Source organism: Bufo gargarizans, chromosome 3 (assembly GCF_014858855.1).
Source record: "Bufo gargarizans isolate SCDJY-AF-19 chromosome 3, ASM1485885v1, whole genome shotgun sequence".
NCBI classification, from domain to species: domain Eukaryota; kingdom Metazoa; phylum Chordata; class Amphibia; order Anura; family Bufonidae; genus Bufo; species Bufo gargarizans.
In genome coordinates this window covers 481,554,704-481,575,801 of record NC_058082.1, presented here as the reverse complement: position 1 = coordinate 481,575,801, position 21,098 = coordinate 481,554,704, and the positions used below count along the sequence as shown (strand labels likewise).

General features: G+C 45.9%; 1 protein-coding gene across 2 annotated transcripts in view; it reads left to right on the top strand.

Annotated features, from left to right (window-relative positions):
- Window positions 1-611: 611 nt before the first annotated feature.
- The window catches only part of FLOT2 (flotillin 2), a 52,676-nt gene continuing 32,189 nt past the window's right edge, over window positions 612-21,098 (top strand). Inside the window, exons 1-2 of one of the 2 annotated variants that reach the window (XM_044283805.1) lie at window positions 612-824; window positions 12,171-12,252. In XM_044283805.1, coding sequence (XP_044139740.1) covers window positions 776-824; window positions 12,171-12,252 — 131 coding nt within the window. In that variant the 5' untranslated portion in view covers window positions 612-775. The remainder of the gene's footprint in view (window positions 825-12,170; window positions 12,253-21,098) is intronic. The other variant, XM_044283804.1, reaches the window with a different exon arrangement.

The window sequence follows — 21,098 nt, the reverse complement described above, 5'->3', positions numbered from 1 at the left end:
CCTGCAGAGCGCCCCATAAACCATAGCGCCTGCATAGCACCCCATAAACCATAGTGCCTGCAGAGCGCCCCATAAACCATAGCGCCTGCAGAGCACCCCATAAACCATAGCGCCTGCAGAGCACCCCATAAACCATAGCGCCTGCAGAGCGCCCCATAAACCGCAGCCCTTGTAGAGCACCCCATAAACCATAGCACCTGCAGAGCGCCCCATAAACCGCAGCCCTTGTAGAGCACCCCATAAACCATAGCGCCTGCAGTGCCCTATACACCGCAGCGCCTGCAGAGAGCCCAATAAACCATAGTGCCCCATATTTATCATAGAACTCAGTAAAAGTGTATTTTTTTTTCTTCTTTTATTGCAGCTTCCAATGGCGACAGCAGACGAGAGAGTGACCGGTGACGCCAGCGTATGCCCATCACGAGCATTCCCAGCACTGGGTGGCCGCCCCTCGTCCACACACTCACGGGCGGAGCCGCGCTGTTTTCACTCAGGAGAAAACAGTTATCCACGTGAGCATGTGACCCATCACTGTTCTGATTGGTTAGCCGCTACTCTTCTCCGTACAACAAAGCCCCGCCCTCTTAACCCCTGTCCCCCACTGTCGGCCTTATAATCCTGGGCCACGCCCACTCGCGGTTGGCGGAGGTGGGGGCAGTGGTCGCCGAGCAGCAGGCTCCTCCCCTCTCCGGTGTCGTGCGCGGCTTGTTGTCTGTTAGAGCAAGGCGAAGTCAGCGACGTGTGTAGTGAGGGAGCAGCTCAGCCGCTTACAGGCATGGGGAACTGTCACACGGTGGGGCCTAACGAGGCGCTGGTGGTGTCTGGTGAGTGCGAGCTACATGCAGGGACAGGGGCCCCCGTGTCCGCCCTTCCCCACACTGGCGAGCAGACCTGAGCTATTTATAACGTGTAGGCAGCGTCCTGGTGTATACTGGGAATGCTGTATTGGTGGGGTTATTGGATTATACAGCGCCCTGGTGTATACTGGGGATGCTGTATTGGTGGGGTTATTGGATTATACAGCGCCCTGGTGTATACTGGTTATACTGGGAATGCTGTATCAGTGGGGTTATTGGATTATACAGCGCCCTGGTGTATACTGGTTATACTGGGAATGCTGTATTGGTGGGGTTATTGGATTTTGCAGCGCCCTGGTGTATACTGGGAATGCTGTATCGGTGGGGTTATTGGATTTTGCAGCGCCCTGGTGTATACTGGGAATGCTGTATCGGTGGGGTTATTGGATTTTGCAGCGCCCTGGTGTATACTGGGGATGCTGTATTGGTGGGGTTATTGGATTATACAGCGCCCTGGTGTATACTGGGAATGCTGTATCGGTGGGGTTATTGGATTATACAGCGCCCTGGTGTATACTGGGAATGCTGTATCGGTGGGGTTATTGGATTTTGCAGCGCCCTGGTGTATACTGGGAATGCTGTATCGGTGGGGTTATTAGCTTATACAGCGCCCTGGTGTATATTGGTTATACTGGGAATGCTGTATCGGTGGGGTTATTGGATTTTGCAGCGCCCTGGTGTATACTGGGAATGCTGTATCGGTGGGGTTATTGGATTTTGCAGCGCCCTGGTGTATACTGGGAATGCTGTATCGGTGGGGTTATTGGATTTTGCAGCGCCCTGGTGTATACTGGGAATGCTGTATCGGTGGGGTTATTGGATTTTGCAGCGCCCTGGTGTATACTGGGAATGCTGTATCGGTGGGGTTATTGGATTTTGCAGCGCCCTGGTGTATACTGGGAATGCTGTATCGGTGGGGTTATTAGCTTATACAGCGCCCTGGTGTATATTGGTTATACTGGGAATGCTGTATCGGTGGGGTTATTGGATTTTGCAGCGCCCTGGTGTATACTGGGAATGCTGTATCGGTGGGGTTATTGGATTTTGCAGCGCCCTGGTGTATACTGGGAATGCTGTATCGGTTGGGTTATTCGATCTCGCTGCTCCCTGGTGTATACTGGGAATGCTGTATCGGTGGGGTTATTGGATTTTGCAGCGCCCTGGTGTATACTGGGAATGCTGTATCAGTGGGGTTATTGGATTATACAGCGCCCTGGTGTATATTGGTTATACTGGGAATGCTGTATCGGTGGGGTTATTGGATTTTGCAGCGCCCTGGTGTATACTGGGAATGCTGTATCGGTGGGGTTATTGGATTTTGCAGCGCCCTGGTGTATACTGGTTATACTGGGAATGCTGTATCAGTATTAGATGCCAGTCAGGGGTATAAATCTTCCAGCACCATCTGTTGCGGGGGGGTCATGTAGGGTACCCTGCTGACAGTCTGCAGCCGTACGGTGTATGTGATCTCTACTATATAGGATTTAGGGCACCCCTCTCTCCCCTCCCCTGTATAGCACTGACAGGCAGGATCTGCAGGGAGTGGCAGGGCTGGCTCATTGCGGAGGGTAATTCCCAGTGGATCTGCACATTAACCCTTTGCATGAGATGCATGTAGCTCCTGGGTCCGTTATGAGGGTGTGTTATTCATCCCGTTATCTCCTGATAATTATACTGTACGGTTGTGTCAGTAGCTGCTGCGGGAGGGTTTACACATCGATCGCTCTCTGATGTCTGACACTCCATCGGGGGCTGCACTTGGAGGGTGGCAGACTGCTCCGCAGTGTACCACCCAGAGACGTGTGTGTGTGTGTGTGTGTGTGTGTGTATATATGTATATATATTATATTATAGTCTCTGCCCTTGTGGTGCACTGTGGGGTTTATATCACTATTGTCATTTACACCTGTAAGAGCGTTTGCAATGTGCTTCACATGGGAAGCTGTAACCGCACCCTTCCTAATGGGGAGGAAGTGCCGTATATGAGGACTTTCCCACTTGAAGGGTGGGTTCACAGGCTGGTGGCAGATCAGGCGGACGACTGCCAAGATGGCAGCGGGTGCTACGTTGCTTTCAACCTTTGCATTGCGGTCAGCATCTCAGAATTAGATAAATGAAATGAATGGGATCGCGGGGCAAGTCGAAAAAAAAGCCAGCATTTTTAATTTTTATGGGATCAACACATCAGCATTAAACCCTCAGCATAACCCGACAGGCAGTGGATAGAAAACCTGCAGCGCAAGTCCGTTAAAGGTTGGTTTACACTTGCGTTTAATGGGTCACGCAGGCTAGTCTGGCAGAGGACAGCCTGCTGGAGTTCACTGGACCCCATTGTTCACCGCCGGACCCCTTCGACTATAGTGGGATCTGGTAAACTCTGGCAGGCTGTCCTCTGCTGGAATAGCCCACCGGATCTGTTAACCCCAAGTGTCAACCTACCCTTAGGTCTCTCACATGAGCAATCAGGACTTTTTCAGTGTCTGTTCAGAGAAAAATTGATGATTTTGCCCGCAGGTTAGGCCTCGTGCACACGAAAGTTGATTTGGTTCGCATCTAACTTGCATTTTTAGGGGGGTCGGATGCAGACCCTTTCACTTCAATGGGGCCACAAAACTGCGGACAGCACTCCACATGATCCCCATCCATATGTGGCCGTATAACGATCAAGGATAGGACTAGTCTATTGAGGGCCAGACCTTCCGTCCCGCAAACCACGGTATGGCCGAAAAAACCCAGAATCGCACACAGCATCTCCTAGCCTCGGGTTACGAGGGTTTTGTTTTTCCAAAAAAAGGACGCCACTCCGGTCTGTATTGAAGGAGCCTGAGCTGCAATATCTCACACTGCACATGGGTTCACGTCACATTTTTGCCATCCGTTAAACCTATACAGAAACATACAGTGGCATCCATTCCATTGTGTGTAAAAATAAATAAATAAATAAAATATACGTATATGTTTTGTTTTTTTGCTTGACTTTGCAGGATGGAAAAGTGTGGTGTGCTGACGGATACGTCAAACAGATGGCAAAAATGTGACGTGAACCCACCCTCGACTGTGTGCTGGCCGGGCCCGTGCTGTGGACAGCAGATTGCGGTCCACAATGCTCTGGTACCGACCATAGGGCCACCACATGCAGATCGCGGACCCATTCACTTGAATGGTATCTGCGATCCGTATCTGACAGACCGCATCACAAAAAGTAGTGCATTCACAGAAAACCCGATCCGTGCCTCCGTTCCACACCGCATCTCCTAGATTGCTGACCCATTCAAGTGTATGGGTTCGTATCTGTGATGCGAGGTGCACACAGCCGGTGCACTTGTATTGTGGGCCGCAATACGTCCACGGCCGGGCAATGGCTGTGTGCATGAGCCCTTAGTTATAGCATTCTCTGGGCAAGCTTGGTGACAGCAGTATGGATGCCATCTCAGCTGCCTGCCCGGGCATTTCCCCAGATTCCTTGGATTCCTCGGTGGCTAATTTGCCTGTTTACAGTCTAATGACTTCCATCTCCCTTGTACTTGTATAACTGGGCTGATTTTTCATTCAGGGACTTGTGGAAAGCCTGGGACGGTTTCTTACATGTTCCACTCATTGACAAAAAAAGCATCAAGAAGAAGTTGTTGGAATCTAATGAGGTTTTCTCTGTGTGTATGTAATGGTGATATGTGTAAGTGATCACAATACTAGAGGAAAGGAGAAGGTTATTGGGGAAACTGTACAATTGAAAGGAGGATCTAGTGCCTGTTGTGCCCCCTGCAGTCTGAATACAAGGTGCGATATGGCCCCTAGGCTAGATACAAGGTGAGATATGGCCCCTAGGCTAGATACAAGGTGAGATATGGCCCCTAGGCTAGATACAAGGTGAGATATGGCCCCTAGGCTAGATACAAGGTGAGATATGGCCCCTAGGCTAGATACAAGGTGAGATATGGCCCCTAGGCTAGATACAAGGTGAGATACGGTTGGACATTTTACCCACAAATTGACCTGTAAATCCTGCACACTCGTAGGTTGCTGAAGCTGATGTCCCAGCTGGTCCCATAAATGCTCAATTGGTGATAAATCTGGAGACCAGGCAAGGAAGCGTGACAATCTGGTGGGGACGTTGCTAGCAAAGCCTTGCTGTGTGTGGGTGAGCATTATTCTGCTGAAAAAAAACAAACAGGTGGAAGCCCTGCTATGAGAGACCACACGTGGTGGCAGGATGTCCTGCACATATCACTAAGATGTTAGTGTCCCTCTTATCACTACTAGAGGTGACCGACTGTCGTATGCCTGGTCATCACACCTGCAGTGGGGGGGGGTGAGGGGGCGGGCAGTGTGCTCCATAAAGCAAAGGCAGGACTGAAGCACTCGCCATAGGGCTGATACTGATGGGATCCCAAACAGAACCAGCATTTGTTAGGGTACTTTCACACTTGCGTTGGGCAGAAGCTGCTGATCTTCTGCTGAAGATAGGGCAGTGGGGAGGATCCAGGACGGGGAAGGGGCATTTATTGTAAAACCTGATTTCCCTAGTAGAATCCCATAGTTGTGTTTAAAGGGACACTGACAGGCCCAATAACCATAATTAGCTGTACATATGCATGCACAGGTCTTCTAATGTGCATTAAAAACATATAAGTATCCCCCCTGTCCACATTATGAATACAGTAAACTCACGTTTTATAACCTGAAGTAATCGCTTTTCTTTCTGCCCAAGGGGCGGGGTTTCAGCTCCAGTTGTGCCCAGCCAGCCTTAGTCCAACCGCCGTTTGAAGCGCCGCCCAGCTCATCCATATTCACTTCGCTGGGCGGCTTCTGCTGTCCCCGACTTTCCGAGATCCGGCGCATGCCCAATAGAAAGCTATGGGTGCCGGGCGCAGAAGCTGAAAGCGAGTCCGATGCCCATAGCTCTCAAGTGAGCTTGACCCTCGAATCGCAAAAAGTCAAGCATTTTTGAATATTAGTTTTTCCACAGTTGTGGCGGCTTGTGCTGCAACCTCATTCGGTTCAATGGCTGCACTGCTAAACGGCCTCTTTGGTAATGTGGCTGGTATGGCGGCCAAGATCAGCATGTAGCCCCAGCCTTAGTGACTTAAAGAGAACCTGTCACCGGGATTTTGGGTATAGAGCTAAGGACATGGGTTTCTAGATGGCCGCTAGCACATCTGCAATATCCAGTCCCCATAGCTCTGTGTGCTTTTATTGTGTAAAAAAAAAAAAAAGATTTGATACATATGCAAATTACCCTGAGATGAGTCCTGTACGTGAGATGAGTCAGGGACAGGACTCATCTCAGGTTAATTTGCATATGTATCAAATCAGTTTTTTTAAACAATAAAAGCACACAGAGCTATGGGGACTGGGTATTGTGGATGTGCTAGCGGCCATCTAGCAACCCATGTCCTCAGCTCTATACACAAAATCCAGGTGACAGGTTCCCTTTAATATTTATTGCTAGCCCCACCACCGATCATATCTGATTAGTGGGGAAACTGGGATCAGTTATCTTCATGGGGAAAAAAGGCCCAAAGTAGACAGCCCCTTCAATTCTTACGTGCCATACTGTAGCCTATGGATGCATAAATGAGATATTATATACAACGCTGTGTGTAGCACTGTGATTTCTCGCTCAGCCAGCTATGTAGCCTGTATGACGACGGCAGTGTAATATTTCCAGTGACAGTGATGATGTGCAGAAAGCTCCTGAGCTAGCCTGACCATTCAAGAACTCCGGCATCGTGATCCACCCGTAAATATTAGTATGCGAAACACAAAGGGCGCATACACCAACAGGATGGTTCAGGCTTGGAACAAGCTCCCATTAGACGTGGTTGGGAAACCTACAGTAAGTGCCTTTACACATGCCTGGGATAAACACAAGTCTATCCTAAGACAATAAGAAATACTAGAAGGCAGGACTAGATGGACCCTGAGGTCTTTTTCTGCTGCCGATCTTCTCCTTCAGCCCTTCCTTGTCCATTGTTTGAGGAGTAGCGTGCAGTTCAAGAATGTTTTAGAACTGGTTTGCTGATGGGAGTGCCGGTATTCACTTAAGTTCAGAGTTTTGAGATTATTTGTTATGTTAAATAGTTTTGGGGCTTTTTGTACAGAAATACAGAGCACCCGTATGAAGATGATCTGCTCCATATTGGGTCATCCTATGAGTGCTTGTTTTTTATTTTTTGTGGCACAAGTTTTTTAAGTACATCTCATGTATTGTATAACCTTTTTAGAATAATTTTTGGGGGGTGATGAAATGAAAAGCAAAAAAACCCCAGCAATTCTACCTTTGTTTTGTCTTTGACGTGAGCACCCTTGAAAATGTGTTTAAGTCCTTTATTTTTCCATCTACAGAATTGTATGTGGCGCTTTAAAATTTTATATTTTTTTAATGTATTTTTGGGTTGTGTTTTTCATAGTTTTTTTTGTGTGTGGTGGAATGGAGAGAAAATGGCAATTTTGCAATTTTTTATTTTTTTTAAACTTTTTTTTCTCTGTTCACTTGTTCGGAATCATTTGTATGTGTTATGGGAGAACTTGGGGCCATTCTTAGGCCCCCGACTGCCATAGTGACCCCTTGGCACCCTGCAGTTGGCGGGAGGATGATGGAGCGAAAGAGGGATCCCCCCTCCTTCTCTAACCATTTACATGCTATGGTTAGCGTAGGCAGTTGTATCTAAAGGGTTAAGCTACCAGGATCAGAGTATACTATAACTGGCACCTGCAAGTGATGGCGCGGGTACAGCTCATGCGCCTGCGCTGTCACAGTGCTGTAATAGTACACGCAGAGGCCTAGCTACTTACATGCAGTGACAGACTATTACAAAGCAGGGACTTGAAGGGGTTGACCAGCTTTTACTAAGTGACGGTCTGTCCTCAAAATAGTCCATCGCTAGTTGATTGGCGGGGGTCTGAGACCATGCCCCCCTGCCGATCAGCTGCTAGGGTGTAGCTTCATCTTTGGAGGTCTGCACTGGAAATACACAGAACTGTCAAACTTGTAGTGGAGGGAACTTGTGACTACAGCGCTGCCTCCAATGATGACGGTCAGAGGAATTACTTCATCTCTCATTCAAGTGAATTCGACAAAAAGTATTTATTGTCCTGCACCACCACTACAATGTGGAGAGCACGGAGGACGCACTGGCGCTGTGTGCCCTTGTAGCTGAGACAGAAATTACAGCAAGCTCCAGTGCATGCTGCATTATGGAGGACTTCTCCACCAGGACCCTGCTTCTATATAGTGCTTCAGGGTGCCCACCGGTCTGTACTGTGCACCCACCGGGCCTTCTGATTCCCACACTGGAAACCGCTGCTTACACTCTGTACACAAATCCAGGTTCCTCTTTTCATTCTCCTGGCGGTAAGCCGTTTGCTTCTTGGACATGTGATTGTTGTACGATTGTGAAAGTGTTAACCTCTGTTGCACTTCCTGAAAATGAACTGGTGACCGCACTAGCGTATTCCTCATGGCGGGCCGCTATTTGTGGAGGAGTAGTCAACGTGACTTTATGAAAGCCTTAGGACTTGTTCTTTTCCTTCCTGGATATGTTGTCATATGTGAAATACCAACTGAATGCTCTAATGGCTGTCAAGCAGATGCAATACAGGCTTCGTGTATAGCCGTACTGCTCCACGTTCTTAAGCGGAGTACCCCCTAATTAAATCAAAGAGCACCCAAAGATCTGACCATGCTGGGTGCTGCACCTATTAAGATTGGCATAAAGCAACTCCTGGGGTGCTCCAACCACAGGCCGAGAACCATGGGTGTATGGTATATTACAACATAGCATGCATCTAGTAAAGCTGAAATACTCCTACACAATCCACAGTTTAAAGGGGTTGTCCACCTTTTGGGGGGGAGGGTTGACAAACTGCCCTACTAGCCAGACCCCTAAAAGGTAGGCATACTTAGGCAAGTTGCACGCATCAGTTTTCTTCCAGCCGTTCTTGGCATATTTGCCAAAATTATAGTAAATGGTGACTTACAAACCTCCAGCAATGCCGCAGTGCGCATCTGACGCTAGCGTGCAACTAGCTTTGCTGCTTGCCGTCGCTAGGCCCCATCTCCTTCACTCCCTGCCCTCAGCTGCCTCACTCGCGTCGCCCGCTGTCATCTGCTTTGACAATGGGTGCAGCCAGTAACTGGCCCCAGCAGTGACCCGCTCCTCTTGCATCACGTGACCAGTTCACCTGATGCTAGGGGAGCAGGTTGCTGAAGCAGGTGTTGACAATGGGGGACCCGAGCGAGGCAGCCAAGAACAGGGAGCGAAGGAGCCGGACCAAGCAGTGGGGGGCAGGTAAGTATGCTTTCCGAGGGGCAGTTTTCCAAAACCCTTCACAAAAGGTGTCTCGCCCCTTTGAGAATGCTTTCATTAGGGTGCTTCCACAGTTTATTTTATTTTTTTGGATGGGGGGTGTTTGTGGCTTGTAAGAAACACCATGAAATTCATCTGTTTCTTTATAACTCTCTCTTTTTTTCGGTGTTGCAGTTGTTTATCACATTTTACTTTATTTTTATTCCCGTATTTTCCTATTGGCCAGCATGTAGCTTCTGGACGCTGCATTTTTTTTTGCTTAAAGAAAAAAAATGACAAAAGCAGTGATTAAACAAAAAACAAACTGTGCGGCCACCTTTATCAGAACATCTATCACTGAAGGGTTGTATGGGACTACAGGAAGAGGACTGCTTGGGGTCTAGTATTACAGCCCCTTTAAATTGAGATGCACCTACTGTTTACTTGTTGACGTGAGAGATTGTTTCCAGGTAAAAAAAAAGCTGACTTTTTTATTTCTTTCTTACAACCCCATTGAAGGGCGGCCCAGTTGCCACAGCTCTGGTATCATGAGATTGACCTTTCCAAAAACTCAACTCTCTCAAGACAGGATTAGTGAAGCAGCAGAGATGTTGGTGTGGTGCTTCTTCTGTATAGAAATGGCCATGCAGCGTTCTATAGGCAGCTACCCGCCGGCAGCAGGTGACTGCAGGAGGCAGTCGCTGGCTATAGTAGTGACAGGTCCACTGTCTCACATTTCTCATGTCAAGAGGGACCAGGTAGTAGAAACCAGTGGGGGACCTGGGGCGTGTTGGTGGATCAGTAAGGTGTTACTTTTTATAGGCTAAAGGCAATTTTAATTATTATTGCATTCTACTTACGGTATTTTGGGCAAAAAATATATTTTTTTCAGTTGATCTTTTCGTAAAAATCTTCAACCATTTTTCCAGTATAATGGTGTAATCTGTGTATTTGCAGAGCATCAGGGTTCTTTGTTTACACTGAATCCTGTCACCTGACAGCTCATGTGTTAACCTCTGTAGTACAAGAGCTGCTGGAAAGACTAATTGAAAAAAATATTTTTATCCTAAAATCAGTGCAATATAAAAATAAAATTGTCCCAAAGATGTCCATAGCCTTTAAGCCATTATGCCCCTTTTTTATTTTTCATGGCTGGACAGGGGTTAACAGCTTACACAGCTTAGTCTTTTGCAGACTGCCCTCAGATACGGCCTGACACGTCCGCTTTACCTATTCTTTACATAAGGTTGACCGTTTTTCCGAGTGATCTTGGTTGATGGAGGTGATTACCCTTCTGCTGCCATTTCTGCTCCTCATCCATCTTACTCTTGCTGTATAAATCTCATTTGCCATTTTGTAGGGAGGACTCCATTATCTCTACCGTACAAAGTGCTGGTGGATTATTACGTGACGTCCCTTACGATTCAGCTAAACATTTCCGTAGAGCAGGAAAACCTCTTGTGATTTGTCAGTTTCATTTATTTAAGAGAAGATTTCTTTAATACATTGAGGGTAACTCAGCCTTTCAGCAGGCACACAGTTCATACGTGTTCTTTGTCTGAGCATCTGAAACCCTCACTGTTATTGTCATGCGTTAGACTGATCATGAGGACAGCTGAAATTCCTTGTCGTCATGTCTTGTCTAGTACAGAGGCGGCAAAATGTACATTGTTAGAAACCAGTCAGACCACTCTAGGAATCGGTTTTAAATTTATGTTATAGATGAGTGAATTTCCGCTTATGAAATTTGTTCACACTGTTTGGTGGTAAAAGGTGAATTGCGTTATGTATTCCGTTACCGCGGACCATAACGCAATTCGTTGACGGAATGCCTTTAGAGGCATTCCGTTATTTATTCTGGTCCGTGGTAACGGAATCCATAACGCAATTCACCTTTTACCACCAAATGTGAAGTGTGAACGAATTTCAAAATATAAAATTTGCTCATCTCTAAGGGTCCATTCACATGTCCGTAGTGCATTGCGGATCCGCAATACATCCAGCTGGCACCCCCATAGAAATGCCTATTCTTGTCCACAATATCGGACAAAAATAGGACATGTTCTATTTTTTTTTTTCCGGAGCCGCGGATCGGAAGATCGGGGGCACACTCCGGAAATGCAGATGCGGACAGCACACTGTGTGCTGTCCACATGCATTCCGTCCCCATAGAGAATGAATGGGTCCGCACCCGTTCCGCACAATTTGCGGACGTGTGAATGGAGCCTTACACATATATTACTGTTGCCCCTACAGGCTTTTAGTGGCCAGGTGCTCCCGTGTAGCGCTGGTTGTGCTATGGGTGGGACTGCTGTGCCTCCTGGAAAATCGGGGCCTGTTCTGACACACTTCCGAGTCCGACACAGTTTTTACTACAAGGAGGGAGGGGATGATACATTGCTGTTACTAACATTTGAGCACTCATGTGTTCTGCGAGGTTAAGGAACCCTCTGTCAGCATGATCAACCCTATGAAACCTGATGGGACTCAGCAGGCTGATTAAAACTATGCCTTTTCTTTTGGCTGTATGTTAAACAGCTGCAGAGATATCAGCATTTGTTTGTTTTTCCCCATATAAAAATGAGCACTTCGAGCACCATGGGGCAGGACTGTATCCTTGGAGCACTGGTTTTGTAACAGCCCCGTGCTCTGCGCACTCCCCTTAATTGACAAGGCATGCTGAGGGCAGAGCTGTGTCCCAGCATTTACAGATCATATACACTTCTTACTATAGCCTTACCATAATGAGAAGAGTGGATTTATATGCTCATAAAGCTAATATCCATATTACTGTTTTATTCATGGGCACAATATGTGATTAGAAAGACACCATTACTATGTATTAGATTTCTAAGTATAGAAAAAACATAATTCTTTCCATGATAAGACTATAGCCTGCCGTACGATATGGTGGAACATTCCGAATGTTCTGAAAGACGCAGTATTATTATTGTACACATTTTACATATCATCATTTAAAACTTTTTGTCTGATGTTTTTTTTTTTTCTGATGTACTTTCTGTAGGTGGCTGCTGTGGCTCAGATTTTAAGCAGTATGTGTATGGAGGATGGGCCTGGGCGTGGTGGTGTGTCTCTGACACCAAAAGGTGAGTGACCTAATTTTAAATGTCTCCACGTAGAAGTGTCGTTTTTTTGCATGCCGTCCCAGATTTGTACGGTGGTTTTTCTACAAGTTTGTAAAGGTGTAAGATTTCATACACGTCTCTTAATATCAAGGAAGCACATATAAAAAAATGACCTTCTTTCACTAGAACCAGACCTCTTTAAATTTGGGCACTGATGAGATGAGTTCCACACTTGTGTGCCAAAATACATGTTTTGCTGCGGTTTTGAGACCCCGTGCCAGATCTCAAAATCGGACAGCGCAACGCTGATGTAAAAGTAGCCTTAGGTGGTTTGGTGGAATGTAGACCTTAAGTTCAGCCTCATTGAGTATCCTACAAGTGCCCTCAATAGACTCTGGCATTGTGATTGACATAGGTGTGCTGTATACTACAAAGAAATATTACACCTTTATAGGTTATTCCCCTTGAAGGCACTGCATGCTGTCTTCTACTCACATTGAATCCCAATATCACTTTTACTTTATTAGATATTTCCTCAGTTCATGAACAAAGTCGTCTTGTTAAAGAGGAGATCCAGTCCTCTGGGTTATAGATATGCGGCAGGAGATCACATTGGTGAGGGCTGCAGTCTTGGACAATGCTCAATTTATTTATTTTACTGTTTTGACAAAATATTGACCAATCCAGTGAATGGTATTTTTGCCTTAAATATTTGACTGTTATCTTCTGATGTATATCTATGACCTATCTATCAGGAGATCATTTTGACAAGATTTCCCCTTTAAGAACATCGCTGGCCATCATGCCTTAACATTTTTAGCCACCTGCATTGCCATGCCAAATTTTGTGTGACTATGACTTGCTGTTGTCATACACACTGCTGGTATCCGCCCTTAGTGTGTGCGTTTTAAATAATAGTATACTCGTACAGAGTTTAATATTGATGGCCTATCCTCATGATAGGTCATTAATATCTGACCAGTGGGGGTCCAGCACCCGGCACACCCATGGATCAGCTGTTTGATAAGACTGTGGACTGAGCTGCCATGTGACCAATAAATGTGACATCACTGGCCTAAGAGGAGGCCGCAGCGCTTACAGGGGTGCCATGGCCTTCTGAAAAAGCTGATCGGCGGGGGCACTGGGAGTCGGACCCTCCACATATCAGATAATGATGACTTATCCTGAGGATAGATCATAGATATTGTAGTCTCAGAAAATTCCTTTCATTGTAATAAACCTGGGGTATTCCCATCTATGGCAGATTCATGCTTCCCTTACCACCAGCAGAATGAAATACCGACAGGCTTCATCATAACAAAGAATTAGGTTTTATGCCTCATTCACTGACCAAACACTGACATGTGAATGAGGCTTTATGCTGAAACGGGAAGAAGTGTCCGCGGCTCCCTCAGGCTTTCCAGAACCCAGCTTTGCTTCACTAACAGGCCTCTCCCTGCTTGAATTTTACAGTAAAACCTCATTCTTTGCAATAGGGGACAGCATGGATCTGCCGACAGGTTCCCTTTACGGATTTCTGGCATATCCCCGTGTGTTTTACCTCCTGCATGTTTCGCTTCACTCTGATGCCTGGTAGTCTAGTCCTTGGTTATAATGTGTGTACTTTTTACTCTGCTCAGTTGTGTCACAACCCTCCACTCACCATCCCCTACACACAATGGACACGGACATGTTCTAGACTGACCGATCTATGAGAGCTCCGTCAGTCCTTTTAGTAAAGCCTCTGATATCAGGGAGGTAGAGTTTAGTGGGGGGGTAGTTCATCAATATAGAAGTATAGCATTTTTATGCAAATCACTTCTGGCCGCAGTTTCCCTTGAATGGGGCTAAATCCACATGTGGATCCGTGGCATTTACAACTGGAAATCCGAGGCTTTGCTGCTTATTTTTTCGACTCGGGTTATGTGAACATACAAGAGAGCCTCCACTCCTCTTCACCAGTGCCGAGATCATCCATTTTCTCAGTGTACATATGCTAGAAATCAATAGCAATCTTTCGGGACTACTTTAGACTGCCCAGTGTCAGGGGATCTGTCCTTAGGAAATTGACCTATTGTGTAAATCCAGTTTTTAAGCTACAAAAAAAATCCTGAAATATTGTAGTTTACACCTGAGCACTAAAGCTAGCCTACACTTTAGATGGCTGTAAGCCAAACACTAGTTCACCCAACAGCAATTCCAAGCTTGGCAGAGTGTGGATGTGTCCTCAGTGGGGAGAGGGACGTAAGCCTCTGCCAAAGCCCTCTGCTGGTGGCTTGTCTCCTCAAATCCAAAATGGCATGTTGAAATCCCAAATTTCTGACCCTCCTCTACCCTGACATCTACCCTCGGGGGTGGAGGGAATAAAGACACCACTATAGACAGGTTAGGCTAACATTCATCTAATGTGTATGGCCAGCTTAAAGGGGTTCTCTCGGGCCAAAGTATTGATGACCTATTTTTAGGTTATGACGATCAGATCAGTAGGATTTGACTCTTTTGAATCCCGCTGATCGGCTGTTTTTCAGTAGCTCCAGCTGCAGGAACATTGTGTAGTGGCCAGAGCTGGTTTCCCCTCTCGTTCACTTGAATGGAAGCAGGGCTGAGCTGCGTGTTGCCGGTGTCTATTCCTGTGCCGGATCTACTGCGAAACTGCCCCGACTACCTGCACCCCCGCTGGTCTGACATAAATGATCTTTCCCATGGATAGGTAACCAGTACCTCAGTACCAGAGAACCCCTTTAAGCCTAAAAATAAGCTTGACCTTTTGGGTTGTGCAGAGATCACTTTTCAGCAGTCATCTCATCATCACAGACAGAGTAACCAGTAACATCTCTGTCTAGAGAATAGAGTAATACATCATTCACATATGATGGCCACAGCCCACCTCCTCCCCATATCTGCACAATGACCTCTGTACAGGTCACAGAGCATGCCCACAACACTCTCCCAATGAGTTATCTCTAGTCTACAGGTTGCAGTGGTCCATGTGCCTGCTGAAAAGCATATCTCTAAGGCTGGGTTCACACTTGAGCGTTGCGCAAACGCGCGTTTTACGCGCGTTTTTGACGCGCATTTTTATGCGCGTTTTTGTAATAGTAAACGCGCGTTTGACGCGCGTTTGTGTGATTCACTACAGTGTCCTATGGCCACAAACGCCCCAAAAGTCGCTCATGTACTTTTTGGAGCGTCGGGCGTTTTACAGCGCGATCGTACGCGCTGTAAAACGCCCAAGTGTGAACCATTCCCATAGGGAATCATTGGTTTCTCCTTGTTGAGCGTTTTACAGCGCGTAGGAACGCGCTGTAAAACGCTCAGGTGTGAACCCAGCCTTAGGCCTCATGCACACGGCCATTGTTTCGGTCTGCATCCGAGCCGCAGTTTTTGCGGCTCGGATGCGGACCCATTCACTTCAACGGGGCCGCAAAAGATGCGGACAGCACTCCATGTGTTGTCCTCATCCATTGATCCATTCCGTGGTCTGCAAAAAAAATATAACCTGCCCTATTCTTGTCTGTTTTGCGGACAAGAATAGGCAGTTAAATTAAAGGCTTTCCGTGCCATTCCGCAAATTGCGGAATGCATACGGGCGCCAACCGTGTTTTGTGGATCTGTGAATTGCGGTTCGGAAATGGCAGAACGGCTGTGTGCATGTAGCATAAGTCTAGGGCTACACTGTGACATTGGTCGTGCCCCAGCTGTTGCAGCCAGGATTGCTGAGTAGCGGTGATCCCATAGCAATGTATGAATTTGTCGCAAGAAATCCAGCAGTGTTGGGATCACCATTAGGGCTCGTGCATAGGACCGTATGTATTTTGAGAATGGATCTGCAAATAATACGGATGACACCCGTGTGCATTCTGTATTTTGCGGAGCTGGCCCCTAATAGAACAGTACTATCCTTGTCTGTGATGCGGACAATAATAGGACGTATTTTTTTGCAGAATGGAAATACGGACCTACAGAATGTAATGCACACAGAGTAACTTCTGCTTTTTTTTTGGACCCGTTGAAATGAATGGTTCCGCATACGGTCCACAAAAAAAGGAATGGACACAGAAGGAAAATACGTTCATGTGTGTGAGCCCTTACTTAGAGCCTGGCTGGGGCGCGACCAATGCTAACAGCATGGCTGCCCCATGTGTCACTAATATTTTATTTTATTTTTTTCAAGTAAGGCATGATCACAGTGTAGAGGAAGCACGACACCCATCAGATATCACTAATAGTCACCCATCAAATGAATCCATACATCTGTCACGAACCCCAGCATGCTCCTAGCTTGCTTGCTTGGTTGTTCTGATTGCCAGCAGTAATTATCTGTTGTTGAAATTCCTTGTATTACTAAGTCAGATGGACAGTAGGTTGTCAAAGAGACTATTCAGTCATTCTGGGCCTACAGTACCATGTAATAGAAAACTCCTAGTCTTCATGTCCCGGCTCTCTTCTTTCAGGATTGGGTGGGCAGACACTGGTGAGTAATGTTACCAGCCTGTGCTTGCCTGCTCCATAGGAAAGACTGGAATGGTATCTTTGAGTAGACACCAGCACAGTTAAAGGGATTGTCCCACTGCAGCAAATGGCATTTATCATGTAGAGAAAGCGAATACAAGGCTCTTACTAATGTATTGTGATTGTCTATATTGCCGACTCTGCTGGCTAGATTCATTTTTCCATTACATTATACACTGTTTGTTTCTAGGGGTTATGACAACCCTACAGTCCAGCAGCAGTGGTCGTGCTTGCACACAATAGGAGAAAGTGCAGGCCTCTGGTGGCCGGGACCGTGGGAGTGTGCATAGGCCATCGCTTTTTCCTATAGTGCGCAAGCACTACCACTGCTGCTGGATTGCAGGGTGGTTGTAACCATGGATATTAGCAGTGTATAATGTGATGAAAAAATGAATCCAGCCAGCAAAGGAGGCAGTATGGACAATCATAATACATTAGTAAGTGCCTTGTATTAACTTTCTCTCCAAGATAAATGCCACTTGCTGAAGTGAGAGAACCCCTTTAATGGGTGGTGGTGCCTTTAACTAACCCATTCCTATTGATAGCAGAATGGCAGGGCTGAATAGTTGTTATATATATTGACTGTCTGATATTCTGTCTGCTAAGGCTCATTGTTAATATTAAATTCACCAGCAACAACCTGTGTATGTACAAGCCGTGACTACTATTATTTCTTATCTTTACCATGTTCCTTAAACATGAACCCGACTTTATGCTTTTTCTTGGTTTATTGGTCGTAACACATAGAACCTGCCCTTTACCCCGTTTGACCACCCCACTGTTTGTCGGCAGACCTCTTATGTAAGCAGAGAAACGCTCTCTGGCCCGTAGTACATCATTATCGGATCATCAGTGGCACATTTATATCAAGCGTTCCCTGGAAGATTTGTTCGGAATAGTTGGTTCAAACCTCAGACCACGTCAAAGGGTCTATGTAGTAACTATTGTTTGTCACTCATTCAGATTTGATCGGCCAGTGTAAAGGCTGTTTAAATGAGCAGTCGATTTGTTTCATCGTGGATCGGTTCTCCTTATGGCGTGCATCAGGCGCTGTAAAAGGACCATTAGGGACCTTTTACATAGGTAGATTAAAAAAAATAAAGGCCAGTGATCGGACACAAAGCATTCGTTTTTTTGATCATTGCTCGCTCATGTAATCTTATTTACATGCCGCTGTCATCCCCTCCTGTTGGCGATCATTCATCCCCATACAGATTTGTTTGTTGGCAGCACACAGGGCAATGTTTTACCCAAAAATTATGATTTTATGTGCTTAGTAAACAATCGGGTCACCCAACAATCAAGCATTTTGCTTGGGCATATAAGTCCTAATTCACATAATCGCGTTCGGTCTGGGAAACACTGTCCATGTGTTGGCCATATCTCCCACGCCAACCGCTGCTCTTCTGACCCAAACTGATTGTATTGTAGTGAATTATACTTCCCATCTGATCGCCAGTCCATTGTACTGTGCTCACATCATGTGAGTTACTATGATGGTCAGTTTGGTCTGGTACAGGGATGGGCATGTCTCGGCTCTCCAAATCCCAGTATGCCCAGTCTGCCTACAGCTATCAGCCTACAGCAGGACATGATGGGATTTGTAGCTGGAGAGCCGCAGTTTGCCCATCCCTGGTCTGGGAGATCGGGCTTGGTTTCCTAGACCAAGCACGGCCAAGTGAAATAAGTGTTCATAGGAACGTTAGTTCCTGATATGACTCCATCTTCTGCCTATGTAAAAGGTCCTTTACAGTCAGGCAGTTATTGCCTTTTCCTCCATTGTGACTATAAAATTATGATTTAAAGGCTAGTGTAAAGTAATTTTCCATTATAAACCACATATAATGGGCCCTTCAGAAGGGGCAAAGATACTTAATTTCCAATGATTGCCCCGTGTACACATGTCCAGCAATCGACCACAAACATTTCTTAAATCCTATAGACTTTCACCTAACATCTATGGTTTGAGTTTTCTAGCAGGAAAAAAAAGCTCAAAAAATGTATTTAAAAAAGACACGTCAAAAAACGGTACATAAAAGGGGTGAACTTATCACGCCCTGCAGCTAAGAATTCTTAAGAAAAAATAGGGCTTTTGCGACTTTGGCTTGCCATAAAATTCAGAGAGTGCAAGTTCCACACATGCTGAGTCCATCTACCATTTTTGGTGGCATAATGGCCTCCATTAAAGGAAACCTGTCACTGGGATTTTGGGTATAGAGCTGAGGTCATGGGTTGCTAGATGGCCGCTAGCACATCCGCAATACCCAGTCCCCATAGCTCTGTGTGCTTTTATTGTGTTAAAAAAACGATTTGATCCATATGCAAATTAGCCTGAGATGAGTCCTGTCCCTGACTCATCTCACATACAGGACTCATCTCAGGTTAATTTGCATATGTAGCAAATCGTATTTTTAACACAATAAAAGCACACAGAGCTATGGGGACTGGGTATTACGGATGTGCTAGCGACCATCTAGCAACCCAGGTCCTCAGCTCTATACACAAAATCCCAGTGACAGGTTCCCTTTAAGTGCACATGGAACCTGCACTCCCTGAATTTTATGGTGGCCATTATGCCACATAACGGGTAGTATTTAGTGTTAGGTTCCCATCTTACAGACATCGCTTTGACATTTGGCAGACGGGCCCAAATAATTTTGTACAAAATGTATTTGCCAAGAATCTCAAATTTACAAAAGAAGCCTAGCATTAGCACCAGAATGTTTTCTACAACTATGGCATTATTGTACTTTGGTTTGCAGAGTGCTGTTTAATTGGGGTGTGTGTGTGTATACATACATACATACATACATACATACATACATACATACATACTCTTACGGACTAGCAGAATGACCCAGTTTCGCACAGGTATATTTAATCTATTTCATTAAATGTTTGTGTGTGTGTCGTTAAGATATCGACACTATCCCCCATAACAGTGACCTCTACAGCACCCCGCCCCTTAACACTGACGCCCCCCCCCCCCACAGTGCTCCGCCACTTTAAAATGGGACCTCCACAGTAGCCCATCCCCTTAACTTTGACCCTCAGGGGCCCGCTGCCTTAACTGTGACCTCCACAGCAGTTGCCCCTGCCCCCTTAACAATGACCTCCACAGTGAACGCCTCCAAGATGGGTGTCTCGTCACAGTTGCAGTGCAACACCATAGACTATCATAAAAATTGTTGCGCAACATATGTAGCAGTGTAGCTGGTTTGTACGGCCCTAGCCTAAAGCTGACCTACAGCAGTGAAGAAAAATGGCTGGGTTGTTATGGAATCCTGGAGTAAAACTGTGTGTATGTGGAGACTAAGGACCTGAGAGCTTCTATGGCTGATTAGGGACATGTGACCGTGTGTATGGCAGTGGGGATATGAAGAGAAAAACCTGCAGGCTTCCATTGGCTAATGCAAGTAAATTTTTTGGGTATATCTCAGGAACAGTATGTCCTAGAGAGCTGAGACCCCCACAAGATTTATTTCATATAGCAAGGGGGTGTGTATACCAAGTTTCGTTGAAATCGATGGTTGCGTTTTTGAGTGATTGTGGAGCATACATACATATACACACACACACACACACACACACACACACACACACACACACACACACACACACACACACACATATTACAAAAAAACTGAATATATATATATAAGCAAAAAACGGAACAGCACCTCCTGAGACAAATCGCAGGTGCAAGCTACCTGGCAATAATACAGCAAAAAATATAAAGTAGCAGTACACCACTAAATGCATTAAGACTGAGTAAATAAGTAAATGTGTGAACAGGGTCAAATACATGACGCCAATAGTTACTGCAAAGCAGTGAAGAAGCTCTTAGCGCATATTTTGATCAATAATATGTCGGGCCCACCTACCAGACGACAAGGTAGCTTCTTATCAGGTGGGACCTACTCCGTGTTAGTCTGGTAGGTGGCCCCGACATATTATTGATCAAAATATGCGCTAAGAGCTTCTTCACTGCTTTGCAGTAACTATTGGCGTCATGTATTTGACCCTGTTCACACATTTACTTATTTACTCAGTCTTAATGCATTTAGTGGTGTGCTGCTACTTTATATTTTTTTGTTTGATAGATATAGAGATCACACACCACTGCCCAATGTGAAGTCTAGTTCTCATGTGAGTGCCGCAGCCCTTCAAACAGCTGATCGGCATAGCTGCTAAGAGTCAGCCCCTAACCTGAAGGAAGGCCATCAATATCCTGATCGTGTGAAAAAACTGTTTTTAACCTGTCTTGATTTGCATGTCGTTTACAGTCACTTCTGTTCAGAGAAACTCGGAACAAGAATGACCGATATCAGATTGCAGTTTAACCAGTTTCCACT